The sequence below is a fragment of the Lynx rufus genome, unplaced genomic scaffold (assembly GCF_022079265.1).
Source record: "Lynx rufus isolate CCGP_SWC_20201006 ecotype Redwood Valley unplaced genomic scaffold, mLynRuf1.p SCAF_4, whole genome shotgun sequence".
NCBI lineage: Eukaryota > Metazoa > Chordata > Mammalia > Carnivora > Felidae > Lynx > Lynx rufus.
In genome coordinates, this window is record NW_025814856.1 from 56,891,716 (window position 1) to 56,913,834 (window position 22,119).

The following is a 22,119-nucleotide window of genomic DNA, read 5'->3' on the forward strand; positions in this document are numbered from 1 at the left end:
TGGTGCCCACTGAAGTTTAAGAGTGACTTGTATGATTCACGTAAGTTTTCCTGATGGTTTCTCAACGTTTGTCCCAAACTCTGAGGCAGTCAGCCTCACTGCGAAGTAAATCAAATGTTCCGTTATCATCCCTACAACGACCCAGTGCTCTAATTCCGGCTCCCACTATACAGACCAGGACACCTCACGCTCCCTGGGCCCCACCCCATTCCTACGGCAGGGAGTGGGCCTTCACGGAGGAGAGCTGAGCTTCAAGAACCGGGGAGTCCCCAAAGGCAGGGAGGGAGTGGGCCTTTACGGAGGAGAGCTGAGCTTCGAGAACCGGGGAGTCCCCAAAGCCAGTGGTAGTCTCCCCCCCCCCCCACTTTCAGATAGCTGGACGCCACGGGAACCTCCAGGCGCGTGGGGGCGGGGCTAGGCGCCGTCGCTGGGGGCGGGGCTGACCTGGCTGGGGGTGGGGCCTGGAACCGGGAGCGCTGGCCAGCCGAGCCGGAGCGCCCGCGGGGGAAGAGCGTCGCGGGCAGCCTAGAGGAGGTGAACGTGAGGTGAGGCTAGGCGGGCGGAGGTGGACGTGAGGCGAAGTGAGACGAGGTGAGGCGAGGCGGGACTGCGGGGCCGAATGGAGGAGAGGCGGGGCGGCCGGCCGAGGCGGCCCGCGGCCCGGGCGCGGAGCCGCGAGGTGGAGCGGGCGGGGACGCGGGGGCCCCGGACCTCTCCTCCGGGAGGGCCGGCCCCCTGGCGGCGCCGGCTGCCGTCCTGGAGCTTTAGCGGGCGGGAGGCCCCAGTCGGTGCCCTGAGGGGAGAGGAGGAGCGGGGCCGGGGAGGGTCACGCAGAGGAAGTGGCTCCAGCTGTGACCGTACCCGTCCTCCCCCTCCCCCCGCCTCGTGTGTTTCTTGGCCGCACCGCTGAGCTGCAAGAATAGCACTTCGGAGCGGGCCGCCTCCCCGCGCATGGGTGCCCGCGCGGCGTGGAGAGAGGGCCGTGAATACGCGAGTGCGACCCGCCCCCGGTGGGCTCTCGTCTTCAGGGTGTGCGGGGCCCCGCCGGAGGATGTGCGGCCGAACCTCCTGTCACCTGCCCATAGATGTGCTCGCGAGAGCGTGTGCCTATCGGGACCGGCAGGGCCGGGAGCGGCTCCCCGAGTGGAAGGACCCCGACAAGTACTGCCCCTCTTACAACACGAGCCCTCAGTCGAACAGCCCCGTGCTCTTGTCACGTCTGCACTTTGAGAAGGTAACCGCGGGTCTCTGCGCCACACCAGCTTCCGGCCCATCCGCTTCTGTAGGGTTTGGCGTCTGCTCAGCCCCTGACATTGAACTTGAAAACCAGCCGTTGCTCATATAGTCTGATCCCCAGTTGAGAACCACTCTGGACCTCACTGCAAGAAGTTTTATCGCTTTCTTCTTACCTTAGAAGAGGATTCCGTATTTATTCTTCAGGCTCAGTTGAAGGCTAGTCATAACACATGCCAAATTTATTTGAACACGCCCCCCCCATTTGAGTACTTTTTTTTTTTTTTTTTGATGTTTTTATTTATTTTGAGAGAGAGAGACAGAATCCCAGGCAGGCTCCGAACGTCAGCGCAGAGCGCAATATGGGGCTGGAACTCACTAACCTTGAGATCGTGACCTGAGCCAGAGCCCCGCGCTTAATGACTGAGCCACCCAGGCGCCCCTTGAAGGTTTTTTAAGATCACATCTTTCAAACCTCACTGATCATCAAGGTCATTTGAGTACCTTTGGAAAAAAAAAAAGATTTCCATGCCCCTTTACCAGCCCAGTTGAACCAGAATCTCTAGGCCTAGGGCAGGATTAAGGCTAGCTAATGTGAAACACTTGTGGTGCTTCTTGAATGTTGAAGTTTCTATTTTTTTCTGCTTGTGTTTTCAGTCGGTTTATGTTTTGTCTTTTATTGAAACTAGGAACAGATGCATTTGGTTTGGTTATCTGAAGTTTAATTCCACCTCATTGTTTCTACAGTATTTATCCATGTAGTGTTGGAGCGACCAATAATTCATAATCATGTTTTGGTTCTTTGCTTTATCTCCTGAATGTGTGTGTTCACGTGTGTGCGTGCAACTGTGTGCCAGTGCTAGCATGTAGTAAATAAAATGCTTAATTCTAGAAATGAATGGTTGGTTTCTCCATGTCTTAAGCATTTTAAATGCCCTTGAGAGGTTATGAAAAATTATGATTGTTTTCCATCATGGGTATTTATTCTATTGGATCCATAATGCTTAAATCACTTTATAAAGTCAATTATACCCTTGCTACTTACTCTTCAGAACTCTTGTGATAATATTGTAGTCAAGATTCATTTCTATATTACTTGAAATAAATGGGCCCCCAGGTGGCTCAGTCGGTTAAGGCATCCGACTTTGGCTCAGGTCATGATCTCACAGTTCTTGAGTTCGAGCCCTGCATCGGGCTCTGTGCTGACAGCTTAGAGCCTGGAATCTGCTTCAGATTCTGTGTCTCCTTCTCTTTCTGCTCCACGCCTGCTCGCACTCTGTTGCACTCTTTCTCTCTCTCTCTCTCTCTCTCTCAAAAATATAATATTTAGAAGAAATAAGCATACTAAATAACATTGATCTTTTTTGTTGAATGAAATAGTAAATGGCTTATTCTTGAGCCATTTTTACTGGGTGCATACCTCCCTGTTGAAACAAAAAAAAATTTTTTTTTATGAGAGGGAAATCAAAATAAATATCATGGGGGATCTTAACTTGGAAAGGAAAGAATTAAACATGTCTCAGAGGAAGACCTAATTTCAAGTGAAAAGAGAGACAGATTAAATGTGTGGTCCTTATTCTTTTTTAGCCTTGGTTCTCTTTATATCACCTCTTTAAAATTATAGAATGAATGTCAGCTGGAAGAAAATATTTGTTTTAGCAGATGTAAAGAAGTGTAGACATATTGTGACTTGTCCTAGGTTACCCAGCAAATGAGGGACAGAGCTGGGACTGAGGTCCAGACCACTTTCCCCACTCAGTGGATGCTTCCCTGAACTAGGAATGGGGAAGGTGGAGCCTCTAGCAAAAGTAGCCCTCTCTTTCCGTCAGTGGTATGAATTTGCTGATGTAGTGTTTTGATTCCACATCTCTAATAAATTTTGTTAAGATTTCTGGGGTTTCCTAATTTTGATAAAATTTGAGGTTCCATTTGTCTCAAACCTGTAAATTGTAAAACAAAATTAGAATCATTTCAGCTGTTCATTAAACCTTATCATCAACGGCCAACACGTGTACAGATTGCAATATTTGCATTTGAAACCACTGATTTGCAGATTACTTCCTCTTTCATTTATCTACCCCAGCTCTACCAGCTGTTCTGGTCACAAGTCCAAAAGGGTAGAGGAAAAAGATGACTAATATTGAGCAATATTTTCAGTATTTTGGCTTCTCAGCCACCTTTTATTTCTTGTTCCCAGTAGGGGGCAGCCTCATGTTTAGGTTTAGTTTTCAGTCGTCCAGTGAACACACTAGCATTAAAGGTGATCAGTGGGATTTGTAAAAGTAGGATTTCTCAACCTAAGCAGTATCAACATTTTGGGTGGGAAAAGTCTTTGCTGTGAAAAGCTGTCCTGTGCATTGCAGCATGTTTATCAGCATTGCTGGCCTCTACCTACCAGATGCCGATAGCATTACTGGCCTCTAACCACCAGATTCTTTGTGGTGGGAAGCTGTCCTGTGCACTGCAGAATGTTTAGCAGCTTTGCTGGCCTCTACCCGCCAGATTTCTGCCCCCTAGATCTTGGTGGTGGGGAAGGATTGTCACACTTGCCACATGTTGCGAATCTCAAATTTAGAGTATTGTTGTCTTGCAGATTCCTGATGAGAATCCATTTAGTTGACCATTGTATAATGTTCTCTCATTTATGCTTTGGGTAGGGGGCTTGGAAGGCACGTTTGATTCTGGAAAAGAGGACTTACAAAAGCTCTGTTTTCATACTTTCTTTCTCTTCCTATCTCAGATGAGATTAACACTTGGATTTTCATTGTCTACCCTACTGTAAACAGAAGGAATGAAGGGCCCCCAGAAAAAGAAAGATGAGACATAGCTTTGGTGACACAAGAGAAGTCATTTTAGGCCCCTACCTATTTTCTGTGATCTACGCCCTACTGGCTCCACTTGCCTAAGCACACTTCTTGCAGAATTTCAAAAGGAGGTGTCAGAATTACAAAGAAATAAAAAAACCTCCTGTAGTTAAGGATTTTAAGGGAAAAAAGGGAATGCAAAAACTAACACTCTCTACCAGTCCAGGAAGTAGCGTAACCATACCAGTGGTAAAACTCCAGTGCTGTTTCAAAAGTAAACAAGGTCCAGCATTCCTTACCTGAAATAATGAGCCCAAGCCCCATGCAGTTCACACACTGCTGTCCCTGAGCCTGCCCTTAACCCCTTTCCCCTTGTTACCCAGTTACCTCTGCTTCCTTATAAGGAGCACAGGCTTCTTTAATGTAATATAGGTTGCATGTATAGGCACGTTCTCTAAGTACACCTGTGCAGCCTTATGTCCACTTTCACATGCAGTGACAAAGCTCCCCTTTCTGAATGTTCATCCTAATCCTAAAATAAACCCAGTCACCACCACCCCCATCTCCACTTACCCCATCTTACTCCCTCCTCCGTCTTATTTGCTGCAAATAGTTTCCTTTGTGTGACTCCACCTGGTATAGTTTCTATGTGGAACTCACCAAGGAGCGAAGTCAACTGTTAGTTCAGTTATACTACCATTTCTTCTAGGGTAGTCTTTTCCTTAGTTACGTTGCACGCTCATCGGTTGCTTTTGTTTTTCCTGCCTCTTGGCATACAATATACCCAGACTGCCTCTGTCTTTAAGTGGGAAAATATACACACGTGTGCATATGTATACACACACGCACAGTTGAAACTCATTATTTGTAGATTTCATGTTTGCAAATGTGTCTGCTTGCTAAAATTGTGTATATTCCCCAAAATAATACTCATGTCGCTTTTGAAGTCTTTCACAGACATATAGACAGGAAGAAATTTTGAATTACCCAAAGTACACATTCCCAGCTGAGGTTGAGTAAGGCAAAACTCTACCTTCTTGTTTCAGCTCTTACATTGTAAACAAGTACTCTTCTTGGAGTTGATTTAGTGCTATTTCTTGCATTTCTCTGCATTTTGTTGGTGATTTCACTGTTTGAAATTGCCCCCAAGCTGGGCACCTGGGTGGCTCAGAGTGTCTGCCTTTGGCTCAGGTTATGATCTCATGATCTCATGGTTTCTGAGTTTGAGTCCCCCATGGGGCTCTGAGCTGACAGTGCAGAGCCTGCTTGGGATTCTCTCTTTCTCTCCCTCTCTCTCCACCCACTTGGACTTTTTCTCTCTCTCTCAAAATAAATAAATTAAAAAAAAATTGCTCCCAAGCATAGTGCTAGAGTGCTGGCTAGTATTTTATTTACTTACTTACGTATTTAAATGTTTATTTATTTTTGAGAAAGAGAGCATGAGCAGGAGGAGCAGAGAGAGAGGGAGACACAAGATCTGAAGCAGGCTCCAGGCTCTGAGTTGTCAGAGATATCTGGCTTATTTTACTCAGTGTAACGTTTTCAAGGTTGATCCATTTGATAGAATGTGTCACTACTTCATTGCTTGTTTATGGCTGAGTAATAGAATTCACTCTCTGCTCATGGTCTCTTCCAACCTGTATTGTACCACACCACATAGAATAGTGTGTGTGTGTGTGTGTGTGTGTGTGTGTGCGCGCGCGCGCGCGCTGCGCGCGCATTTTAATCTGTAGATTTCATCAAAGGGGCCAATTACCCCAATAAAGTGTAACGACTATGTGTCAGAGGCCCCTAAGAGTACACGCACATTTGGAGATTCGGTTAGAAGGACTTAGCGTATAAGGCTCAGGTTTATTACAGTGAAAAGATACGCAATAGCATTAGCAAGGGAAAGAGACATAAGTAGGAGTCTGGAAAAAAATCCATGCATAGGCTTCCTTAGGTTCTCTCCTTCCTGTGAGGAGATATACCAAGAAATATCCTTCTCCAGCAATGAAAAATACAGTAATGTGTGGTGTTTCTGCCTGGGGCAATCCATTAGAAACTAAAAGCCCAGGGTTTTTATTAGGTACTCTGCCTAGCAAGTACCTAAATTCCAGAGTCTCAAAAGGAAAGCAGATGTTCAGCATAAACCTCATTTTTGTACAGACTAGGTACAGTGAACCATCCTGTATCTGTTAGGAAAAGGGGAACACTCAAAATCCAAGGTCCCAGATGCTAAGGGCCAACCTTGTAAGCAGGCCTTCCTGAAAATAGCATCCTTGGACTTGCTATAACTTTTCTGCACAAAACCACTTCCTACACATTCTTGACATTGCCTCTTTGTTCATTTAATTTTTTTTTTAAGTTTAGTTACTTTTTTTAGTAATCTCTACAACCAGTGTAGGGCTGGAATTCATGACCCCAAGATCAAGAGTTGCACACTCCTCCAACTGAGCCAGCCAGGCACCCATGTTCGTTTAATTTCATATCTGGTCTTCCCTCCCATTCTCTTCTTTGTCTGCACTTTGTACCTCTTGTGAGATCCAATTTAAGAACTACCCCACCCCTGTCCTTTCTGCCTCCTCTAAGGAGCTGATACTTTTCCATTCCATCTCTCACGGATCACTCTCTGCTGAACTCCTTTGTGACTCCTTGTATGTACCACTTCTTTTTTTTGTTTTAATTTTTAAAAAATGTTTATTTATTTTTGAGAGACACAGAGACAGAATGAGAGTGGGTTAGGGGCAGAGAGAGAGGGAGACAGAATCGGAAGCAGGCTCCAGGCTCTGAGCTGTCAGCACAGAGCCTGACACGGGGCTCGAACCCACGAGCTGTGAGATCATGACCTGAGCCGAAGTCGGACGCTCAACCGACTGAGCCACCCAGGCGCCCCTTGTATGTACCACTTCTGTGGCCCTTAGCCTATTGTATCTTACATTATTAATGTTTTGTTGTATATTATATTATTAATGATTTTATGTCTTTGTGGTCTCATATGTCATCATGCAAGTCCTTTGAAGTTAAGCACTCTTCTATGTGCCCCCACAGCACCCTGAGCATCCCTCATCCTAGCATGTCCCTCATTGTATTATCGTTGTCTGTAACATGTGCTGACTTTTTTATTTATTTTTATTTTAGAGAGAGAGTCTGAGTGGTGTAGAGAAGGAGAGAGAGAGAGAGAGAGAGAGGAGCTTTAAGTGGCTCCATGCTCAGTGCTGAACCCAATGTGGGGCTCGATCCCACAATCCTGGGATCATGATCTGAGCCAAAATCAAGAGTTGGACACTCAACCAACCAAGCCACCCCAGCTCCTCTGTAGTATGTGCTTTTTAAGAGCTGGAACCACATGAACTGCTAGGCCTAGCACTCTCTCTCTCTCATAGCAGGCACTAATTCAAAGTTTACAGGGACTAAACTTCTTTGTATCCCCCACCCTACCCAAGCAGTATGTCTTACATTCTAATAAATACTAAAGAACGTCAATTGCTGAAGAGTTCAAGTTACTCACATCATGATAGATAAATCATTAAAATTGTTTTTCAAATAGATCTTTCCCTTTTAGTGTTCTTCTCTGTACTTTTTGTATTTTGATATTAATAGTAACATAATGCATGTGCCAAATTTGGTTTTGTAAATTTCATTATGCTCTACTCACTGGATCTTAACCTTTTCCCATGGCAGGGTGCAGACCCATCTGAGCGTATCATTGCTCCCATGCGATGGGGCTTGGTCCCATCTTGGTTCAAAGAGGATGATCCTTCCAAACTTCAGTTCAACACTACCAACTGTCGTAGTGATACCATAATGGAGAAACGGTCCTTCAAGGTAGGTAGCTGGTCTAGAGAAAAGGCACATATTCTGTTCTGTTTTCCGACAGAGTTGTTAGTATCTTATACACCTGAGAAATAAAATAAGGATCTCCTGGAAAGTGTGTTCCCAGTCGCGAATAATGTTGAGGGTGGTTATGCATATTACTGCATGATAAATCATGCCAACACATAGTGGTTTAAAACAAAACTATTACTTCTCATATTTTGTAGGTTGACTAGGTTGAGAGAGAGAGAGAGAGAGAGAGAGAGAGAGAGAGAGAGAATGACAACTAGACAGTTTTCACTTGGAGGTTTTCATGCACTTAAAATCAAATGACAGCTGGGGCTGGAGTACATTATTTAATCTTTTCAACATCTGCATAAAGAAGTTATGCATAAGGAAAGTGAGGCACACAGACATTAAATAATTAAGGTCACATATTGGTGGATGTGAGATTTTTCGCTCAAGTACATGAAACATTCTGTCACCAAGACTGTATCTTGCTCACGTTTTTCCTCAGGTCCCTCTTGGAAAGGGAAGACGCTGTGTCGTCTTAGCAGATGGATTCTACGAGTGGCAGAGACGTCAGGGAACAAGCCACAAGCAGCCGTACTTCATCTATTTTCCCCAAGCCAAAACAGAAGAGGTATTGTCAACAGCATTCACAGTTTGGAAAGGGACAGAGAAACCGATGCAAAAAAGGACATTTTGTATCTTTCCTCATAGAGTTGTGGGTTATTTTTTTTGACATAACTGCTTTATTGAGCTATAATTCACCATAAAATTCACCTTTTTAAAGGATGCAAGTCAGCGGTTTTTGTAGTATAGTCAAAGTTGTGCAACCATCACTGCTGTCTAATATTACATTTTCATTGCCCCCAAAAGAAATCCCATATCTGTTATCTGTCACTGTCCATTCCCTATTCTTCCCAGTCCTGGCAACCACAAATCTTTCAGTCGCTATAGATTTGCCTAATTGGACATTTAATATATTTGGAGTCTTATAATATATGGTCTTTTGTATCTGGCTTGTTTTACTCAGTATAAGGTTTTCAAGGTTGATCCATGTGATAAAATGTGTCACTATTTAATTGCTTGTTTATGGCTGAGTAATAGTCCATTGTATGGAAAGGCCACATTTTGTTTATTCATTCACCAGTTGATGGACACTTGGGTTGTTTCTGCTTTTGATGGTTATAAATAAGGCTGCTATGGACATTCGTGTACAAGTTGTTACATGGGTATGTTTTAATTTCTCAAGTTTATACCTAGGGGTGAATTGGCCAGGTCACATGGTAACTCACATTTTCCTCGTAGAACTTTCATTTTTTTTTTTTAATTTTTTTTTTTAATGTTTATTCATTTTTTGAGAGGCAGAGAGAGACGGAGCATGAACAGGGGAAGGGTGGAGAGAGAAGGAGACACAGAATCTGAAGCAGGCTCCAGGCTCCGAACCGACAGCACAGAGCCCAATGTGGGGCTCGAACTCACAAACTGTGAGATCATGACCTGACCGAAGTCGGACGTTTAACCAACTGAGCCACCCAGGTGCCCCTAGAACTTTCATTTTAAGACAAATGGTAAATTTAGCCTGTTCACATAACATTATGAGGAGATTGAAAACAAATCAGATGTGCCAACATCATGTTTTCATTTTAATCAGATTTACTGCTCTAATACTGCTAAAGCCTTTGCGTTCTCACTGCAGTTTGCTTTGTTAAAATTGCAAAGTATGGGGGGCGCCTGGCTGGCTCAGTCAGTGGAGCATGTGACTCAATCTCAGGGTTGCAAGTTCAAGCCCCACATTGGGTATAGAGATTCCTTAAAAATAAAACCTTTAAAAATAAATAAATTAATTAATTAAATTAAATTGAATTACTAGTAAGTCAGAATTCTGGGGCTCTCTAGAGGAATCCACTCCAAAAGATTCCTAGTGCTTAGCTTTTCCATCTTTAGGAATTTCCTATCTTAAAATTGCAATTTCCTCGGACACTCTTCTTGAGAGACTACGAGGCATTTGTGTGGATTAGGATGGGACTTCCTTCAGTCCTATACAGTTTTTCTTACCTATAAAAATGTATCTGTTCACTGGACTTTCATTAACCACATACGATTGTATATGGTCCTCCTGCTAGTCTCCTGGAAGTTCAGTGAGACAGGATTTCTGTCCTTGATACTAGATTACCAAGACACACACAGGTCAACAGTTGCAGGTCAGCGGTGAATGCTCACTAAAGGCATGCGTGTGAGGTTATGGTGGCACAGAAGACAGCACGTAACTGAGACTGGGGTGTCTCAGAAGGCTTCCCAGAGGAGGGAACTTTGTAACGTTTAGAAGATTTGCACTTGATGTAGTTAGCAATCTGGTGGGGTTAAAAATTCAGCATTCTGCTAGTTTGCTAGTTGTTTTCATTAGCTTGTTTTTCCTTTTCTCATGTTTTTCCCGGCTGCTTTTGGATTCAGTACTTTTTATGATTCCACTTTGTCTCCACTGTTCGCTGCTTACTTTTACTTCTTTTAAAAATGTTAAGCCGGTTAGGTATCTGACTTCGGCTCAGGTCGTGACCTCACAGTTTGTGGGTTTGAGCCCTGAAGCCTGCTTTGGATTCTGTCTCCCTCTCTCTCTCTGCCCTTCCCCTGCTTGTGCACACGCTCTCTCTCTCTCTCTCAAATTTAAATAAACATTTAAAAATTTTTAAAAAATTGTTTTTGGAGGGCATCCGGGTGGCTCAGTTGGTCAAGCATACAACTCTTAAAATTCAGCTCAGGTCACGATCCCAGGGTCATGGAATCAAGCCCTGTGACAAGCTCTGTGCTAACAATGCAGACCCTACTTGATACTCTCTCTTTCTCCCTCTACCCCGTCCCCTGCTCTCTCTCAAAAAATTTTTAAATAAATAAGTAAAGTTTTTGTGGGTCACCTGGGTGGGTGTCCAGTCGGTTAAACATCCAACTTCAGCTCAGGTCGTGACCTCATGGTTCGTGGGTTCGAGCCCCACATTGGGTTCCTCACTGACAATGCAGAGTCTGCCTGGGATTCTCTCTCTCTCCCCCTCCCTCTGCTCCTCCCCCACTTAAGCTCTCTCTCACTCTCAAAATAAATAAACATTAAAAAAGATTCTTTCTTCCCCTCTCTCCCTGCCCCTCCCCTGCTTGCTTACACACATACGCTCTCAAAAATGAAATAATAAAATTTAAAAATAAATAAGATAAAATATAAAAAGAAGCTTCGTTTAGTTAAAAAAACAAAAATAGAATAAAAATGCTTTTGGTAGCTATTCTGTAATACACATTTTTTTTACATTTTTTTTGAGAGAAAGAGAGAGAGACAGAGCACAAGTGGGGGATGGGCAGAGAGACACACACACAGAATCTGAAGCAGGCTCCAGGCTCTAAGCTATGAGCACAGAGCCCGACCTGGAACTTGAACCCACCAACCGTAAGATCATGACCTGAGCCAAAATCAAGAGTCAAACGCTTAACCGACTGAGCCACCCAGGTACCCCCACTAATTTCCATTTTTGAATGGTGTTTTCACTGTGTATAGAATTCTGGGTTGGCAGTCTTTTGGTTTTTTTCCAGCTCTTAAAAAAAGTACTCCATAGGCTCTGGCTCTTCTAGGGTTTTTTTGAGAAGTCTACTCTAATTTTTGTCTTTTTTCTTCCATTTGTAATGTGTTTCTATCACTCCTCTTTCCCTAATGCCTTCAACATTTCCCATTGGTTTTTAGCAGTTTTAATATGATGTGTGTAGTTTTGTGCGTTTGTATGTTTGGCATGTTCACTGAGCTTCCTCATATCTGTGGTTTGATGTGTCTCATAATTTTTGGTAAATTTTCAGCCATTGTATATCCAGATATTTCTTCTTACTCATTTCTCTTCACATTCTGTGATTCTAATTGCACGTTAGACCATTTGATATTGTCCCATAGTTCTTCAGTGTTCTGTGTATTTTATTTTATCTCTGTGTTTTAGTTTGGGTAGTTTTTACTGTCAAGTTTTTAAGTTCACTGATATTTTCTTATTTTGCCAACATTCCTTAACTGTTTAATGTACGCTGTTCACCTTTTCTATAAGAGCCTTTAACATTTTTTTTAAGTAGACTTCACACCCAACACGGGATGTGAGCTCATGACGCCAAGATCATGACCTGAGCTGAGATTAAGAGTCAGATGCCTAAGCCACCCAGGTGCCCCAAGAACCTTTAACGTATTAACTAAACATTTTTTAATGTTTATTTCTGAGAGAGAGACACAGACAGACAGACAGACAAAGCGTGAACAGGGAAGAGGCAGATGAGGGAGACACAAAATCTGAAGCAAGCAGGCTCCAGGCTCTGAGTGGTCAGTACGGAGCCTGACATGGGGCTCAAACTCAAAAACCATGAAATCATGACCTGAGCTGAAGTCAGATGCCTACTGACTGAGCCCACCCAAGGGCCCCTAATTAAACTTATTTTAAATTTTTTTTTTCAACGTTTATTTATTTTTGGGACAGAGAGAGACAGAGCATGAACGAGGGAGGGGCAGAGAGAGAGGGAGACACAGAATCGGAAACAGGCTCCAGGCTCTGAGCCATCAGCCCAGAGCCTGACGCGGGGCTCGAACTCACGGACCGCGAGATCGTGACCTGGCTGAAGTCGGACGCTTAACCGACTGCGCCACCCAGGCGCCCCTAATTAAACTTATTTTAAATTCCCTCTGATAGTTGAGCATTTGGGGAAAGTGGTGTCTTGAGTCTGGTTCTGTTGATCTCTATATCCCTTGACAGTTCATTTTGTTTTCTGGCTTTTTTTTTTTTTTTTTTAATTTGAGAGAGAATTCAAGCAGGGGAGAGGGGCAGAGGGAGAGAGAGAAAATCTTAAGCAGGTTCTACACTTAGCATGGACCCCAGTGTAGGGCTCGATCTCACAACCCCAGGGATCATGATCTGATCCCAAATCAAGAGTCGGATGCTCAACTGACTGAGCCACCCAGGCACCCCATCTTGTAATTTAAAAAAAAAATTTTTTTTTAATGTTTATTTATTTTTGAGAGGCAGAGAGACAGAGTGTGAGCAGGGGAAGGGCAGAGAGAGAGGGAGACAGATTCTGAAGCAGGCTCCAGGCTGTGCACTGTCAGCACAGAGCCCGACGTGGGGCTCGAACTCACAAAGGTGAAATCATGACCTGAGCCGAAGTCAGATGCTCAACTGACTGAGCCACCCAGGCACCCCTGACCTTGTAATTTTTGATTGATTGCCAGACATACAGGCTGAGATAAATTTTTGCCTGGAAATGGATACACTTATCCTTCTAATAGGGTAATGTGTGAGGTTGAGTTGATCTTATCAGGAGCTGAACTGGTTTTGTTGATACGATTACCTTTGTTTATTACAGGTTTTAAATTTCTCTGTGCCGTTTTGTGTTCATAGTAAGGTGATTTTCCAGAGAGTTTTTCTCAGTAGCCCTGCTTCCTTCCGCTGTAGTACTTCCCTTTGAGCCTGTGCTGTGGAGAGGCTCTGTCTGTGCTCTTGCTGCTTCCCCAGAATTAGGCTGCTGTTGCTGTCCATGTGGTGCTTGCTGATCTAAAGGGTGGGAGAGCATTCTTTATTGTCTTCATACAGCCTCAAATCTCAGAACTGTCAGGCTCAGGCTTTCTCAGGGATCCTGCTCTTTCCCCAGGAGAGTAGAGGGATTTTTCTTTCACCCATCCCCAGACTCAGTGGGTCTATACCTGTATCTTATGGTCAATAGGGTTTATAACCCATACTCTGGCCCCTTAAGGCTTTTGCTCCTTAGAGGAGAAATGATTGGGTGAGACTTCATGCCTTTCCTGATGCAGGAGAGCTCCCCTCCTCTAGGCGCATACCAGCAAGGAAGGCTTTCTCTAGTCTCCTGCTCTGCCTCCATCTTTCTTGTGAGCAGCTAGGAAGGTTCATGGAGAAGAGTCTGCAAGCTGATGCAAAGTCCCCTGATGTCTGCAGCTCCCACGGGTTCTAGACTCACAGGCTAGCCCACACAGTGCTTTTAAACAATTTGGTGATAATTTTGTCTGAATGAAGGCCTTGTCTTCCTCCTATTGCCATCAGTAAGCCAGTACTTATGTCTTGTCTTCCCTTGGAGGCCCCTGTCTTTCCGTAAAGTTCAGGCCAGTTTGTTGCCCAGTGACCTCAGTTTTCTGATGAATTTTTTTGAAGTTATGATTTTTGTAGATTATCTAGCTTTTTTCTTTTTTTATATATATATTTTTCTTCTAATGTTAATTTTTGAGAGAGAGAGAGAGAGAAAGCAAGCGCACAAACGGGAGGGGCAGAGAGAGAGGGAGACACAGAATCCGAAGCAGGCTCCAGGCTCTGAGCTGTCAGCATAGGGCCTGATGTGGGGCTCGAACTCACAAGCCTTGAGATCAGGATGTCAGCCAAAGTTGGATGCTTAACTGACTGAGCCACCCAGGTACTCCTAGCTTTTTTTTTTTTTTTCATGTTTATTTATTTTTGAAAGAAAGAGAGACAGAGTGTGAGTGGGGGAGGGGCAGAGAGAGAGGAAAACAGAATCCAAAGCAGGCTCCAGGCTCTGATCTGTCAGCACAGAGCCCAAACATGAGGCTCAAACTCACAAAACCGTGAGATCACTGACTGAGCCACCCAGGTGCCTCTCCTAGCTTTTTTTCTTATTGTTAAGGTGGAGGGGAATGACAGGCTAGATCCTGGAAAACCTGAATGCCTACTGATGGTGTTGGTTTGTATTCTGAAAGCATTAAGGAGCCATAAATCCATAGCTTCAGTGGGTACTTACCACCAAACCTCTTTCTTTTGGCAACAGTGGATCAAGAACAGTTAATAACACATGGGCTGAAGTACCTCTAAACATTGTCATGTTAAGTCTATAGTAGTACCCAACTGTGTGTAGGAGGGGGCTGCTGAATATCTAATCTGTCCACATATTTTGCTTCCAGTCAGGTAGCACTGATGTTGTAGAGAGTCCTGAGCACTGGAAGAAAGTCTGGGACAACTGGAGGCTGCTGACAATGGCGGGGATCTTTGACTGCTGGGAGCCCCCAGAAGGAGGAGACCTCCTGTATTCCTACACCATCATCACAGTAGATTCCTGCAAAAGCTTGAATGACATTCACCCTAGGCAAGTCACAGATCTTATCCCTGGGTCCAAAAGGATTCAGAGGAAGATTTGTTTCCTGCTTTTAGATAGGTAGCTTTTGGATTCAGTGTTTCTGTATGCACAAATTTTTTTTTTTTTAACATTTATTTATTTTTGAGACAGAGAGAGACAGAGCATGAACAGGGGAGGGTCAGAGAGAGGGAGACACAGAATCTGAAACAGGCTCCAGGCTCTAAGCAGTCAGCACAGAGCCCGACACGGGGCTCGAACCCACAGACAGTGAGATCGTGACCTGAGCCGAAGTCGGACGCCCAACCGACTGAGCCACCCAGGCGCCCCTGTATGCACAAATTTAGAGAGTAGCAGTTGTTTTGCAAAATACAGTCAGTTTCGCTATAATATGACATGTGTTCCTAAAAGTCACACTATGCAAAACTGTACAGTGTAAACCCAAGAACTTATGAGAAAAGTGGGGTTTTAAGGGGCAACACCTAAAAATTGGTCAGGAACACATGAAGAAATAATAGGGATCTGTATATTAAAAACAGTACTATTGTTGTCTATGTAGATACTACATTAAATATGGCACTTTACCTTAGAAAAATTTGCTTCTGGAAATGAGTGTTGGAAAAGTAGCTTATGAGCTATTATGAAATGAAAGGAAGATTATTTAAAATTTATGATCTTTTGCGGTCTTAAATCCTGGGGCATGTCTTTCTGCCTTTGAAGTGTTGCTCCTTCAAGACATGCATTTATAATAGGTATGTATTTAATCAGAATTGAACAATTTGATCCAACGTATAGCCTCCTCCTGCAATTAACTTCTGTATCACTGCTGAGAAAATTATTCCTAACATCTTCTGGGTCCCAGGAGGCATCTTAGGCAGCCATTTTGCCTTCTGAGGCATAGGCGTAGTTCACAATTATGGGAATAACTCTTTCTTACTGTAAATTTAGAGATTAATATTGTAAGTTTTCCCTTTAATTTCCCTTTAATTCTTGGCTGAGGCATCATGGGAAGTTTACCAGTTGGTTAGCATATACACTGGAGTGCTCTGGATCCAATCATAGCACCGTTCACTGTCTTTGCCATAAACCTGTGTAAGCTCGTTCTCCTCGTGGTGAATTTCGTGCCCTGTCAAGTTGTGGTCAAGGAGCACATGGCAACAATCAGCATGTGAGGTGCAGAGGAAGGACGAGCTTCTCCTTAGGATGATTTGCACTGACTCAAGTCTCCCTTCTGTCCCTACCCTCACTCTACTCTACCTGCCAACTAATGTCTCTGCCTCACTGGCTAGGATGCCTGCCATATTAGATGGAGAGGAGGAAGTCTCCAAATGGCTTGACTTTGGTGAGGTCTCAACTCAGGAAGCTCTGAAGTTAATCCACCCCACAGAGAATATCACCTTCCATGCAGTCTCTTCCGTGGTGAACGACTCCGGGAACAACACTCCTGAATGTGTGACTCCTATCAGCCTACTGGTCAAAAAGGTAGGGGCCTGTGATTCTGACAGTCCTTTCTGAGCTTTCTGTCTTCTGTCAAGATATCTTTTTCTTTTAGGATATGGCCTTTCCCAATTAGCTTTATGTTTTTTTAATTTATTTATTTATTTATTTATTTATTTATTTATTTATTTTTATTTTTATTTTTTTGAGAGAGAGAGAGAGAGAGAAAAGTGGGGCTCACTCGAAGCAGGGCTCGAACTCACAAACCTAAGCCGAAGTCAGATGCTTAACCGACTGTGCCACCCAGGCACACAACAATTAGCTCTAATTTAAAACACCCAATGCTCACATTTCCTTGGGTATGGCAAGGTTGAACAGAGCAGTGATTCTCCAAGCTGGCTGTGACTCAGACTCAGACTCCTCAGGAGAGCTCTTTCAAAATGTAAATGCTGGATCCTACCTAGACATATTGAGTCAGTGTTCAAGGCTGGGCTTGGGCTTCTGTGTCTTTAAGAAGCTTCTTAAGTAAGTCTGATAAGCCAAGTTTGAAGATTCCTAATCTAGAGGGTGATTATAAGAAAGACAAAGGAATCCTTGTCCATAATTGTATCTTTGCCTCCCAGCTGTGTAGTTTTTTTTCTCTTTTCTGTATCTGCTTTCCCAACTACAAGTTGGAGGAGTTCCAATCCTTGTACTCCTTTAGGAGGATTTGAGAACATTCCTGCCCTGAACTTTAACTTTTTAGAATTGGCAAGGATCCAGTTGTATTTTCAAGGGAAGGTGAGCAGACCAAAGGCCTCCAGTGGGAACAGAAGTTCCAGAGCAAAAAACTGGCTTTTGCCAATATTTGGGGATGAAGATTTAGGAGTAGCAACTGTTTCCAGGTGGCACAGAGGGACTTAAGTAGGACATGGCTGGGTGCCTGGGTGGCTCAGTCAGTTGGGCGTCCGACTTCGGCTCAGGTCATGATCTCGCAGTCTGTGAGTTCGAGCCCCGCATCGGGCTCTGCGCTGACAGCTCAGAGCCTGGAGCCCACTTCAGATTCTGTGTCTCCCTCTCTCTCTGACTCTCCCCCGTTCATGCTCTCTCTCTGTCTCAAAAATAAATTAAAAAAAAAAAACGTAAAAAAAAAAAAAAAAAGTAGGACATGGCTGAGTGTTCCAAGAATAGACATCTTAGAATGCCTGAGAAGTGTTAAGGGCAATGATTACAAAACAGCCCCCCCCCCATTTTTATTCAGGTTTCTACGTTTTCCATACTCTGTGTCATCTTTTTCTTTTGTCGCAGTTCTTTGCAAACTCCTGCAACCCTAATCTTTTATTTCTTAGATGTCTCTAAAAATGTAATGATACGCATTCATTTTGTACTAGACTCTGCCCCATTTCTGTCATGGTCTTTACTCCTGAAGAACTCCCATTCTGGAGAGGTGGCGTTATGCAAATTCAGAACCTTCAGTTCAGCGTTGGGGTGCAGGTGTGAGAGAGCAGGAGGGAGCAGGCTGGTCAAGGAGAGGCTACCCAGCGGGGAAACAAGTCAGCCTGTTCAGCCTTAGCTGAATCCTTAATCATGGTGACTCTTCAAAGCCATACCTCTCCAGTGTCATTTCCCCACGCTCAGCCTGCTCTCACTGAACTACATCCTCTTCCCTAAGAAAGCTTCTTTCTCTGCACCTGTTTGAAATGCTCATCAACTCTCTTTTCTGACCAGTCCCACGCACCTTATATGTGAAGCTTGCTCTGAGAGCTGGTCCCTGCCTGTTTGTACCCCTTGGAGCATACTCGGTTGCTCCTTCCTTCCCCTCACTCCTGACCAGTCATCCCCATCTGGCTCTTATTAACATTTTCTAAGCCTGGGTCAGTACCTAATGCCTCTACCCCTGTTTCTTCCCTTGGAGTTGGGTGTTTTCCTAAAAGCTAGAGCTGGGTGGTTTGAGCGTTCTTTGTCCTAGGAGCCCAAGGCAAGTCGTAGTAGCCAGAAGATGATGCAATGGCTGGCCACAAAGTCACCCAAAAAGGAAGACCCCAAAACACCCCAAAAGACAGAGTCAGATGTGCCCCAGTGGTCCAACCAGTTCCTGCAGAAGAGCCCACTCCCCACCAAGAGAGGTGCCACAGGACTCTTGGAGCGATGGCTGAAGCAGGAGGAGCCCGTGGCCAAGCGGCCGCACAACCAATAACAGGACTTTCAGAGACTACTGCCACGATTTGCTGCATTAAATATTGTTGCTGGTGACAGGTGCTTGCATTGTATGTTTGTGGATTTGCTTTGGGATGCGGTAGCACAGTAGTAGTTGACAGTTGTGGGTTTATGAATGAGTAGCTATCCTGCCTGCACCATGAACCCACAGGGGGGCAAATGGGCAGCCTAGAAAGAGGAGGGGCCACCACCATCAGTGCATAAGGGGCTTTATGGCTGTGGCCCTCTGCTGGTTTGACTGGTGGACCCTGCTGGCAATTCTCAGCCCTGACCTGGTACTGCTTACAAAAGGCTGTTTTCTGCCAGCTTTTGGAATTCTCAAGACGTTGTCTTTTTTTCTGAATAAATTATATTTGATAAACTGTCTACATTCCAGAAAATGCTGCTGTTAGGGGAAGTTCTGGATCTTACTGTTTTCTCCTAGGATCAGTCCTAGGGAATGGACTTTGTCACAAATATGGAGCACTGGGGCTTTCTGTGGATAAAACTGCTTTCTTGGAAATAGTAAGAAGGTTCAGTGGGGGTTAGGGAATGTTCTTTATTGAGTCTCTTTATTCTTAATACTTGTAAGTTTTGTGAATCCTTTAGCTTAAAAATTTTTAATGGTTTTTTATTTATTTTTGAGACCGAGCATGAGCAGGGGAGGGGCAGAGAGAGAGGGAGACACAGAATCCTTAGCAGGCTCCAGGCTCTGAGCTGTCAGCAGAGCCTGATGCGGGGCTCAAACCCACCAGTTGTGAGATCATGACCTGGGCCAGAGTTGGGACGCTTAAACCAACTGAGCCACCCAGGCACCCCTGTGAATTCTTTAGCTTAAAACCAACCTGGGTGCTTGCCGAACACAGGGGACTAGGGGGAGAATGCTGTAGAGGCCAAAACTCTGTCCTGACCACAGGGAGCATAGGATCTTGTTGAGGAGAAGCCCCCCGTCACAGCCCACCAAGCCCTATCCAGATTCCTAGCCTCAGAGCAGAGCAGGGTACGAGGGTGACATGGACTTGGGGACCGGAGCAGGGCTGACCATCCGCCCCAGCCTGGTCAGAGCCCCTGTGATTTACTCTGCAGACTCCTCCTTGGCACTGAACCTTCTTTATAATTATTTAGAATGGTTATCTATTAACCTCTCCCCACCCAGATCATTAGTTCTGTGAAAGCAGGGGCCGCTTTTTCACCGTTATTTTCTCCCAGTGTTAATGATCGGTGTTTAAGTACTTGTTAGGTGAATGTGAGCACTTACTACATGCCCCACCCTGGGCAAGAAGCGGCAGGCATTAGACAGATAACCACACCTGGCAATTGTGGGTGTGGGTGTGCGCGCGCGCCTAGCGCCTATATCCAAGGGACTGGAAAAGCCAGAGGGCCGCGGTCAGTGGGGTCTCCAGCAAACCTCTGGGGAAGAAGAGGGTGCACGGACCATGGAGAACAAGCGCGGGGCGCTGGTGAGACAGAAGAGGCCCTCCCACAGGATGGGGCACAGAAGAATCTCCAGGAGCGCTAGGGGCACTCCGCTACTTCCTCTATGGGGCATCAGGGAGACCAGGAGCACAAAACGCTGCGCTGGGCTTTGCACGGAAGTGGGCCGACGAGAGGAGGAGAAAGGGCGGGGCGGGCCCATCGCGCTCCGCGGGTGGCAGGCCGCCCAGTGCGATTGGACCACCGCGCAGACGCAGCCCGCGAGAGGCGGGGGCGCTGGCTCCAAGCCCTATGCAAATCAAGGATCGCAATTCTCACCAATCAGAGGGGAGCTCCGGCGCTGTTCCTGCTAATGAGAGCGCGCGGCACGCCTTCGAGTTGGGAGGGGGGGCGGGGAGCTGTGCGGGGGCGGGGCACGGGCTAGTCGGTCGTCTCGGAACCCAGACCACAGCGGAGGCCCGCCTTCCCCCGCTCTCCAAATTCCTCTTTGGAGAGGCCTCCCTTCCGGCTGAGGGGGCGGAGTTGGCCCTGGGTGGTTAGCGCTCCGGCTTCCTGTACCCTGCAGGCGGGGGCGTTTTCACTGTGACCTCGTTTTGTTTGGGCTGATTTGCGTGGGCTTTTGGTTGTTAGTATTACCAAGAAATTTAAAAATACATGTAACTAACCAGGGATTGACTGTTACCACTATTTTGTCATATTTGCTTCAAATTTAATAAGCAACAAAAATGAAATTCCCTTTGTTTTTTATTACCATCTCCACTATTTGTCAGTGTTGAAATCACTGTGGTGGGGACTTTTCTTTTTTTCTTTTTTCTTTTTTGATTTTTAGTTTTGAGGGAGAGAGAAGGAGCGGGGTAGGGCGAGAGAGAGAGACATGGAATCACAGAATCCAAAGCAGGCTCCAGGTTCTGAGCTGTCAGCACAGAGCCCAATGCAGGGTTTGAACCCACCAGAGATCATGACCAGAGCTGAAGTCAGATAACAGAATGTCCTCAGGGGCATGTATCCTTTTCACTCAGGTTTACTTGCAAATAAATGTGATGTTAAAAGCACATTCATGTACCTGAGAACATATTTTGTGATTTTCAGGTTTACAAAAATGGTTATCTTCTTGGGCATTTCGTTCTGCAAATTTTTTTTTTCTTGGCTGGGTCAACAGCCTTCATAGGTATTGCCAAATTGCTCTCCACAGATTTTCACCTATTTCGGGGACATATGAATCCCACCTTTTGCCAATACTTACCTTGCTTACTTAGAGCAGTGGAACACCTCTTCTTGTCCTTTGCTTTTAAAGAATAAATCTGAGGGACAAAGAGGGCAGCCTTCACCTGCCAGTTGATGTGGCCAAGTCAGGCCAGGGCCCCAGCTGTTTCCTGGGGCAGGTGGGACAGCCCTAAAATCTGTCTGGCCCCTTGGCTGGGCCCCCCAGATGCCAGCTCCCCTTACCCCTGCTTTACCTGTGCAGTGACCGGGCCTGGGTCCGGGCCTTAGGGGATTCTTCCCTCCTCTTGTAGCCTTAGAAGAGGCAGAGGGTCCCTAGTACTCCAGGTCCTAATAGACAGGTATCTGCCCCCATCTGCAATCCATCTAGATCCATCTCCTAGTACAAAGCCTGTGTTCCTAAAGCCCAACGTGCTTCATGTAGAGGTAGAACAGACTGGGGCAAGGGAAGGGCTTGGTCAAGAACACATAGCTAGGCATAGGTTAAGTTGAGGACATATCCAAGGGGCTCCTGACCTGGGAGAGGTGTTCAAACTTAGAGAGTCTGGACAAGCTCCTGTTTGCTGCTGCAAACACCTGGAGGATGGATTGGTGGTGGGAACCAGAGATAGTAATGGGTGGCCTCAGACTCCTAGATCCTCACTCGGCCTGTATACCCTCCCTCCCCCTTCGCAGCCAGAGTGAGAAGCAAGTGGTGGGAAGGGTGGGAGGTCATTCCTTGGGGAAAGGAACTTTGCCTTAGGCTGTATAGGGGGGTCCCCAGTGAAAAATTGACAAAGTCCAGGGGCGTCTGTGTAGCTTAGTTAAGTGTCTGAATCTTGGTCTCAGCTCAGGCCATGGTCTCACGGTTTTGTGGGTTCAAGCCCCACATTGGGCACTGTGCTGACGGCATGGAGCCTGCCTGGGATTCTTTCTCCTC

General features: G+C 45.4%; 1 protein-coding gene across 2 annotated transcripts; it reads left to right on the top strand.

Annotated features, from left to right (window-relative positions):
- Positions 1-460: 460 nt before the first annotated feature.
- On the top strand, positions 461-18,932 carry HMCES (5-hydroxymethylcytosine binding, ES cell specific). Of its 2 annotated transcripts, none has more exons than XM_047095866.1 (7): positions 461-545; positions 1,029-1,234; positions 7,701-7,844; positions 8,350-8,475; positions 14,764-14,945; positions 16,223-16,415; positions 18,319-18,932. In XM_047095866.1, the coding sequence occupies exons 2-7, from the start codon at positions 1,052-1,054 to the stop codon at positions 18,544-18,546; spliced, it is 1,056 nt and encodes a 351-aa protein (XP_046951822.1). In that variant the 5' UTR covers positions 461-545; positions 1,029-1,051; the 3' UTR covers positions 18,547-18,932. The 2 variants fall into 2 exon arrangements, with proteins under 2 accessions (XP_046951822.1, XP_046951821.1); XM_047095865.1 differs by having other exon boundaries at positions 489-591.
- Positions 18,933-22,119: the final 3,187 nt, after the last annotated feature.